This window comes from Sinocyclocheilus anshuiensis, unplaced genomic scaffold (assembly GCF_001515605.1).
Source record: "Sinocyclocheilus anshuiensis isolate Anshui unplaced genomic scaffold, SAMN03320099.WGS_v1.1 scaffold1144, whole genome shotgun sequence".
NCBI classification, from domain to species: Eukaryota; Metazoa; Chordata; class Actinopteri; order Cypriniformes; family Cyprinidae; genus Sinocyclocheilus; species Sinocyclocheilus anshuiensis.
In genome coordinates this window covers 317325-326753 of record NW_015551101.1, presented here as the reverse complement: position 1 = coordinate 326753, position 9429 = coordinate 317325, and the positions used below count along the sequence as shown (strand labels likewise).

The 9429-nt window shown below is 36.7% G+C and overlaps 1 protein-coding gene across 1 annotated transcript in view; it reads left to right on the top strand.

Moving 5' to 3' along the window:
• The window catches only part of LOC107662765 (protein turtle homolog B-like), a 77908-nt gene that overhangs the window by 41846 nt on the left and 26633 nt on the right, over positions 1 to 9429 (top strand). The window contains exon 4 of the mRNA XM_016452845.1: positions 4436 to 4587. Within this exon, the coding sequence (XP_016308331.1) occupies positions 4436 to 4587 (152 nt within the window). The remainder of the gene's footprint in view (positions 1 to 4435; positions 4588 to 9429) is intronic.

Genomic DNA, 9429 nt, shown 5'->3' with positions numbered 1-9429 from the left:
ACAGGAAATTTCTATGCAGTATAGGCCTACTTGTTCCGGTTTGCAGTAGCGCTACTGTGCTGTAACATGGTGTAGGCTAGTTCAGCTGTACTGGGCAACGCTGGTAAAATAATGCTACCTTCAGTGACGCTATGCTCTACTCATATGCTCTGATAATAGCTTTGTAGGACTATACATTATTTGGACTATACAATATTGAGCGGAGCGTCAAACCGCGCAGTGATGAGGAGAGTGAAACCTGTGCGCTGAACACTACCGGGTGGGGCGCGGCGCGCCATATAAAATATTATATGTAGCCTATATTTTCGGCCAATAATTTTCAGCTGCCGAAAATTCGGTGCATCCCTAATTTTTAGTATTATCTTTTGCTTAGTCAAATTTTGTTTTGTACAGTGTAGTAATGTTTTGCACAGTAAAGTTTTGTTTTGTGCAATCTAGTTTTGTTTTGCAAAATGTTGTTTTGTTTTGCGCTCCCCAGTTTTGTTTAACATATTCTTAGCTTTATTTTCTTTGTGGGATCTCATTTTGTTTTGCACGGTCTAGTTTTGTTTTTTTGCAGTATTTTGTTTTGTGCATTTTAGTTTTGTTTTGCACAGGGTCATTTTTTTTTTTTTGGCTCAATCTAGTTTTATTTTGCACAATATAGTTGTGATTTTGGCAGGCTAGTTTTGTTTTGTGCAATCCATTTTATTTATTACAATGTAGCCTAGTTTTGTTTCGCACATTCTAGCATTGTTTTGAGCAAAGTATATTTTGTGCAATCAAATTTTGTTTTGCACAGTTGAGTTTTGTTTTGCACGTTCTACTTTTGTTTTGGACAATGTTGCTTTGTGCAATCAAATTTTGTTTTGCACAATATGGTTTTGTTTTTCACAGTCAGGTTTTGTTTTGTGCATTCTGTTTTTGTTTGGAACAGTCAAGTTCTGTTTTTGCAATATCATTTAGTTTTGCACCACAATGTTTTTTGCTCACTCATTTTGTTTTGCGCTATTTAGTTTTTTTTTTCTGCAGCCTAGTTTTGTTTTACAGTCACTGTTTAATCACTGCACCATGAGACCGCCACATTATTTACATTTTTGGAAAGAGACATCACAGCATAATATGCTCAATACTTACCATTCAGTGTACAGATTCTAGTTGAATCACAGATATGAACACTGAGTCACACTGCATAAGCTTATCTTAAAAGTTTTGTCAGAAGCACTGGTGTTCATTGGTATTCAGACTGCCCCACTTGTCCAAAAGCGTCTTTGTTGGGGCAGGTGCTGTCTGGCCTCACAAGGGCAGAAAGTCTGACAGCACTGGTTTCCTGTAGCCGGTGATATTAGCATCCACTTGTGTATGGATCCTATGTGGGCAGTAGCTGTTCTTCCTGCCAGGATTGGTGAGAGGGTGGCCGGCTGCCCGCGTGTTCCCAGCAGGTGTCAGCCGGGCAGATGTACCCGCTCAGAGAACAGTAGTGGCACTGTGGACACAGCCCTCCTTCATCAGTGCGGTCGTCACACTCGTCTCTCTCAGAGCATCCTGCCCACCCCCATAGTGGCCACAGATCATTAGCTTCTGATACTAAGTGTATATAGTAAGGCCTAGTGGTTAAAGATCTGAGCTGGTAACCTAAAGGTTGCAGGTTTGAACCCACAATGGATCAGATATCATCACTGTGCCCTTGAGCAAGAAATAATGCAGCCAACATATGGAAGTTCTGTCATCATTTACTCATTCTCATGTCTTTTCAAACCTGCATGCTTTTTTTCCTATGGAACCCAAAGAAAATATTTTTAAGAATATCTTAAGAACTGTTCACACAAAGAACGATAACTATATAAAAAACGAATCTTTTTTTATTTATGTGTGATTCTGCAGAAAAAAGAAACCACATGCATATCATGATGATAAATGATTTGGTTGTTTTCTACAGTTTGGAACTTTGGTATCTTGTTTGCCAGTAAAAAATATCTAAACATTGTTAGTCATGAGATATTTCCCTCTATGGAGGTCAACAGCAATGAGAAACTGTATATCTACATCAGTGTCCATGTGTCTGTGGTTTTCTAGATCTGTGTTTCAGAGTTCGACTGGTTCATTGAAGATTTTTGGCTGAGTTCATTTTCAAAAGCAAACTAGTTTGTGAACACTCTATAGCTCAGCATATGAAATCTGTCTTCCGGAATCATTTTATTTAGGTATTATTAATTAGACATCAATCAGTATTTGAGAGTGAAGGTTGTTTGCTTGCCAGAAGTTAAAGTCTGGTGTGAAGCACAGAGAAAAGTTGAGGTGTTGAGCGTCTAGTCACTGAGCTCTGTCCAGACCATCTGTTCATGTGGAAAGACCTTCAGACAAGTGCCTTCTGAAATATGTCTTCTGTTTGTCATTCGTAGTGTGAGCCCAAGATTTCCCAAAAACACATAGTGAGATGAGTCCAAAAAGTAGGGCAGGTGAGTGATGGAGTTTGTTTGTCCCTTAAAGTACCCTCAAATGTTTATAAAAAAGTATTCCTAAGAGAAAAACAGAGATGGAACTGGTGAAAAGAAAGAAAAAAATAAACTTTAAGTCAATATCAGGGATATGCAAAACAATATAGTGTCAGAATAGATTTGGTGGGATGCCTAAATAACTACTGTAGGTTTTTTTTAGGATTCGCTCACATAAGACACATTCAAAAACAATATAGGATGTGTTGGAATGGAAGAGAAAGTTGTGAATTTTTACAATCTGGACTATTTATAACTTAAATAACAATGTGAGATATGACGTATAAGACTATAGTGGATTTAAGGTGGTTTAAAGGGGATGAATTTAAAGGGATAGTTCACCAAAAAATTAAAATTATCCCATGATTTACTCCATCCTAGCCATCCTATATGACTTTCTTCTTTCAGACGAATACAGTCGGAGTTATTTAAAAATTTGTCCTGGCTCTTCCAAGTTTTATAATGGCAGTGAATCGGGATTGAGATTCTGAAGACCAATAATGTGCATCCATCCATCATAAAAAGTGCTCCAAATGGCTCTGGGTGGTTAATAAAGACCTTCTGAAGTGAATGGATGTGTTTTTCTAAGAAAAGTATCCATATTCATATATGATCGTGGTTTTGCGCAGCTTGTCAGTGAACAACGGCTCTGTGTAGTAAATGTCAAAGCACACTCGTGATGGAGATTTATCGCTGATTACAGAACCGGCTTTACTGACAAGATGCGCATTAAATATCGCATGCGATTTATCGTGCAGCCCTATTATAAACCGTAATCTCTAGCCTCCGCTAACTGTTGTACATGTGTTCACAAGAGATTGGAAAATGCGGTGACAAATGAGGAAGCACAGAGAAGAGAACAAAACAAAACATTGGTCACGAATTAGAAGTACAAAACAAGGATTTGTTAAGAAATATGTCAGAGGATTTCGATTTAAGCCAAGAGGAGACTGGTTTTCCTTTGCTGTAAACAAAGCTTGGTTCTCACGGGACTACCATATTCTCATATTCCCCCCCCCGCCCGGAGCCGCGTGGACTGTGGAGTACTTTTTATGATGGATGGATGCACTTTACTGGGCTTCAAAAGCTCGACCCCTATTCGCTGCTACAGTATTATAAGGCTTGGAAGAGCCAGGACATTTTTTAATATAACTCCGATTATATTCGTCTGAAAGAAAAGAAGTCACATACACCTAGGAGGGTGAGTAAATTATGGGGTAATTTTCATTTTTGGCTGAACTATCCCTTTAAAATGCAAGTTTTCTGAAAGGTTTTTACTGTGAAAACTGCTTGACATGCTGTCAGCAAATTAATTAGCACTACCGCTAAAAATATAAAAACTAAAAAGAGATTCATGAAAAAATTGAATAAACTAGTCAACCTCAACAGCGGACTAGTTTGTGGTTGGATTAGTCAACCATTGTGACCCATCCTTTGGGAATACATATTTTTAGCTATTTGATGCTGAACTCAGCAAGACGTTTTGGGCTATAAATTCTTCTCCCTTGTGTTTAGCCTGCAACAGATTGTAGTGTGGATGAAAAAGCTCATGGTAGGCACAGATGGACAGATGTTCAGAGGCCTTAATTGCTTGCTTTGTTTGTTTTTCACCAGTTGTTTGCGCTGTTGAAAGCAAAACTGCTATAGGCTAATGGTGACCCACATGCAGAGGAAGTTAGGATTTCATTGCTGAAAGTGCACAACGCATATTCCTAAAGACTTGTATTAGCACTTGATAGATAGGTACACTTAAGTGTTATTATGCAGAATTATGCTGAAATGGAATGATCATCATTCACAAAGTTCTACACATCCAGTGTAATCCGATGTACAGTATTGGTGGCAGTACAACACCATAGGCTTTCATTAAAAAGGAGGCCTGAATTACATCATAGAGACTTGAGATTATTAAATATGAAAGAATCTGGACTCAACTTGTCATGTCTTTGTTTCTCCCCCAGCGCCCCCTACGTTCACGGACACGCCACCGCAGTACGTGGAGGCGAGGGAGGGTGGCAGCATTACTCTGACCTGCACTGCCTTCGGAAACCCCAAGCCGGTGGTCACCTGGCTGAGAGAGGGGGATCAGCTGACCAGCAACAAGAAATACACGGTAAGTGGGTTGAATTCTCTTTCTTAATCAGCGTTTTTGACTTGTTTTCCACTGAAAATATGTGAATATCCTGAAAACAAGATCAGTTTGCTTGAGAAGAAAACTACATGCATGTTAAGACTGTATTTAATACACTACTGTTCATAAGTTAGGGGTCAGTAAGATTGTTTAAAAAAAAAAAGAAATTAATACTTTTATTTGGCAAGTATGCATTACATTTTTTAAAAAGTGACATTAATGTTGCAAAAGATTTTAATAGAAAAGAGCTTTCTGTTCATCAGAGAATCCATTAAAAAAACATCACATTTTCCACAAAAAAATATTAAGCGGTAACTGCAAACTTTAAAAGATAACTGCAACTTTTTATCTAACAATTTGGACTTTTTTTCTCGCAATTCTGAGAATTGCAAGATATAAACTCAGGATTGCGATAAACTTGCAATTCTGTGGGAAAAAAAGAAGAAAAAGTCAGAACTTGGAATTCTGAGAAAAAAAATAAGAACTGTGAAATTTGCAATTACCTGTTTGATTTTTTATTCAATGGTGGAATGAATTGTGAGATGTAAACTGGAAAAAAAAAATTGAAGAAATTCAGAATTGTTTTTTTTTTATCTCGCAATTATGACTTTCCCCCCTCAGAATTGCGAGTTGTGAGATAAAAAGTCACAATTATGTTTATTATTATTATTGCTTATAAATCTTATTATTTATTTATGCCGTGGCAGAAACGGGCTTTCATAGTTTTCAACATTGATAATAATAAGAAATGTTTTTGAGCACCAAATCAGAATATTAGAATGATTTCTGAAGTGACACTGAAGACTAAAGTAGTGATGCTGAAAATTCAGCTTTGAAATCACAGGAATAAATTACATTTGGAAATATATTAAAATGGAAAACAGTTATTTTAAATTGTAATAATATTTCACAATATTACTGTAAACACCTTGGTGAGCATAAGAAACTTATTTTAAAAAATGGTGAGGTTGATGCAAAAACCAAGAAAATAAAAAGAAATGAGATGAAATTAAACTTAATTCAATATATATTATCTGAATAAAATTATATGATATATTTTAATAAGACAAAACCAATTGTGTGTGAGAGAACCTTTTTCTCTGTAGTTTGAGCACTTTCGTTTTGGTTAGCTGCTGCCTTAATAAAGTAGAAATTGACAATGTACTTTTGTCTCCAAATAAAGCCAGTATGAATTTAGTCTAGCCATGAATTTGATCCGCAGTGAATTGTACTGTCTCATTTGGAAATGGAAGCATGAATCATCACTAGCTATTTGTAAGAAAAGGCTCTGTCAGTCGGGGCCCGCGTCGGGGGTCTGACAGTTGAAGAGCACACGCCTGCAGTGGGAATGGAGAAAAACTGACAAGCGTGTTTCCACCTAACACTGCATGCGGGCTGCGAGGGAGGAGGCGGCGCAGGATTTGACAGAACAGGCAGTCAGTCTGGCTCCAGTAGGCATTGCCTCTCAGCACATCAGAGGAGCGATCCCTGAGGAAACAGACAAATAAAAGACAAGAGAGACAGTGTAGCCGCTTCTGTCTTACATCTGAATGTTCACGTTCACCTGTTTTAGACTAGCCACCTGCAATGCCTTTGTTAGCCGCGCTCATCTTGTTCCGCATTTCCCAGCGTGCTTTTGGTCACAGCTAGCATTTACACAAGGCGTGTTTGAGTGCCATTTGCCGTATTCTGCCTGCCACTCTCGCTCACCGGCGATTGATGAACAGGAAGTGATGGCTGGCTGCTGTTTTTCCTTCATGACCGCTCTTAGCAAGGTTATTCTCCAAACCCGTAGCTGCTCTTCTCCTCCTTCACTCCACGGCACTGCAGTGTATTCCCTAAAGGTCACGTTTGTGATGTCTTGCAAGCTGTTTGACGGGTGAGGAGTGGAGATGGTGCAGAGCCTGTGAACCACATAAAAGTATAGGCATGTCCTTAGCATGTGCTTGCATTATATAACAAAATAGCAAACACGCTGGTATTTATTCAAATATATTATAAACTTTTCAAGGAAAACATTCAAAATTATTATTTAATTATTAATTTATAAATTGAAAAGATTATTTGTGAAATTTTGTAATTAAAATGTTAATTAAAATAAATATATATTTATAAAGAATATAGAGATTTTATTGTATATATATATATATATATATATATATATTTATAATAATTTAGGAATTTATATCTTATATTAATAGTAACATAAGAATTTATAATAATTTATTAAATATAACAAAATGAATGTTCATTTGTATTTTCTTTGAGAAGTTTATTAAATTGTTACATTTATTAAAATATTGATAATTATTGTTTTAATTGGAATGTTATTAAAACTATTATTAATTAGCATGTCTTAGCATTATGTAACAAAATATCAAACCCAGTTGCATTTATTATTGTAGCAAGCCTTTCAAACAAAACATTACAAAAATTTATTAAATTATTAAATGTTTAATAATATTTCAAACTAAATATATTAAATTGTTACACGTAAAAAGTTATAATTTATTACAATTATTGTTTGGATTAAAAATGTTATTTAAATTATTATTAATTAGAGAAACAGGTGTTACCCCTAACGAGATAAGGTAACGAGAGGGGCGGGGTAACAATAGACAATAGAGCACATGGCAAACATAATTACCAACTGACAGCCATGTGCTCCAGACAGACCAGGACACAACATAAACAAACCCAGATCAGACCGGAGCCTTGACATAGTATTAAAAGTCACATTCGTATTACAAGTTTATATATAATAGAATGCTAATTTTTTATTTAATTTTATTAGATTTTTTTATTTACGTTTTTATTATTATTATTATTATTTGTTGTTGTTTTAATAAAAAATACATTTATTGTTACTTAGAATGTCTTTGCATTTACAGTGGTGGCCAAAATTGTTAGAACACCTGACAAATCTGAAAATATTGACCTTTTTTGCCTCCAAAACATGATTTCATTTCATAATGTTCATGAAACATGCAGATGGTTGCTCTGAGCTCTGAGTCGTACTGTTTTTATCCACTTTTAACTTTAAAATTTGGTATGTCCACCTTTTGCAGCAATTACAGCAGCACATCTCTCTGGCATAGTGTCAATATATTTCCTGAGAACTTCAACACTAATGTTATCCCATGCCTTCTGCAACTCAAGCCAAATGATTTCCTTTGAATGTACAATAGATCTGTCCAGTTTATTTTCCAACTCGCCCCAAATTTGCTCGATGGGGTTGAGGTCCGGACTTTGAGGGGGTCAGTCCATCATTTTCAATATTCCAGCAGATTCCTTCTGTCACAGGTAGTTCCGGCAATAGTTCATTTTATGGGTATTGTAATGACCAGTTCAACAAAAACAACTTAAACCTCTTAAATATGCCAAGTGTTCTAACAGTTTTGGCCACCACTGTATATAAAATATCAAACAAATTGGCATTTATTTTAGGTAGATTACCAGCTCGTTTTAATTAAAAAAGTATTTTAAAACATTAGAATTTATTACATTTTTAAATGCCAAGTAGTATTATATGAATGTACAAAACAAAAGACATGTTGTCCAAAAAAAAAAACATTATTTAGACTTAAACATAGCTTTTTATGAGTGGCTTAAGTGTGCAAAATAAACTTTTTTTGGGGCCGTTGTATGCTTAATCCCTGACCCTCCGCAGAAACAATCCCACTTGATTTTTGTTAGTGAATGTGAATGCTGGCAGAACACTAGGAAATTCCACATCACATTTAGTAAATTGCCTCACGGGCTGTGATTAATCTTGATTCAGCTGCAATTAGATTGTATCAAATCTATATTAAATTATTTCTTCTGTAGGGAGAAAGCACTCAGGTTCGGCTCTTACTCTTAAAAGCCGTTCCCACTGCTAACCAGCCACAGTCCCAGACATTTACTCAAAAGAAGTGTCGTGACCTCACCTTTGAGAACAGTGGTGTGGAGGCCGGTGGTCCTCCATTATTTTCCCTGCTTCCATGGCTAGAAGTTAGAGAAATGGAGGAATGCGGTGAAGGAATACACACGCTAAAGAGCAAGAGGAACAAAAGTCTCGTCTCGATGTGCAGAGCTTGTTTTTCACCCTGCCCTCCTCCACAGCAGTGTGTGTTTAAATAAAGCTCTCCGCACACACACAGTGCTTGAGAGAGTTTATTACCTGCTCTCGTCTGGGTCATCAGTGTTACGTGTCTGTCAGCAACAGGATGGTGATGGAACAGGCCGGAAGGATTGTGTCAACCGTCCAGCAGGACTTGACACACCTTGGGATATTGTGTGGGAGGAACATTAAGGCCAGTCTCCTCTGGCTAAAGCTATCGACGTGCAGGGAATAAGACTCGACCCACTCCCCTTCCAAAACGTCCCGTCAGGAAACTATTTCATGTCTTCCATGTGTTGTTCCGGAAGATGCAGCTGCACTTTTAATCTCAGTTGGGGATGCTGATTTAATTTGATTGATTTGTTATGAACAGTGGTGGAAAGAGTACTGAAAATATACTCAAGTAAAAGTACCATTACCTTCCAAAAAATGTAGTGTGAGTTAAGAGTAAAAGTACTTGTCCAAAAAACTACTTGAGTAAGAGTAAAAGAGTAGCCTATTTAAAAGTACTCATGAGTATTGAGTAGTGAGTACTGAGCTGTGGATTCTACCCCCTCATAATAAACGCTGTACACCGCAATTGATACATTTGAAAAATGTTGTACATTCTGTAATTCACATTATCTTGTTTGTCATAAAGAATGACGAATATCTATCATCCAGCAGTTTTAATTTTGACTGCCAACTCTTTAAAATACATCAAAACAGCACGGAAACAGTAT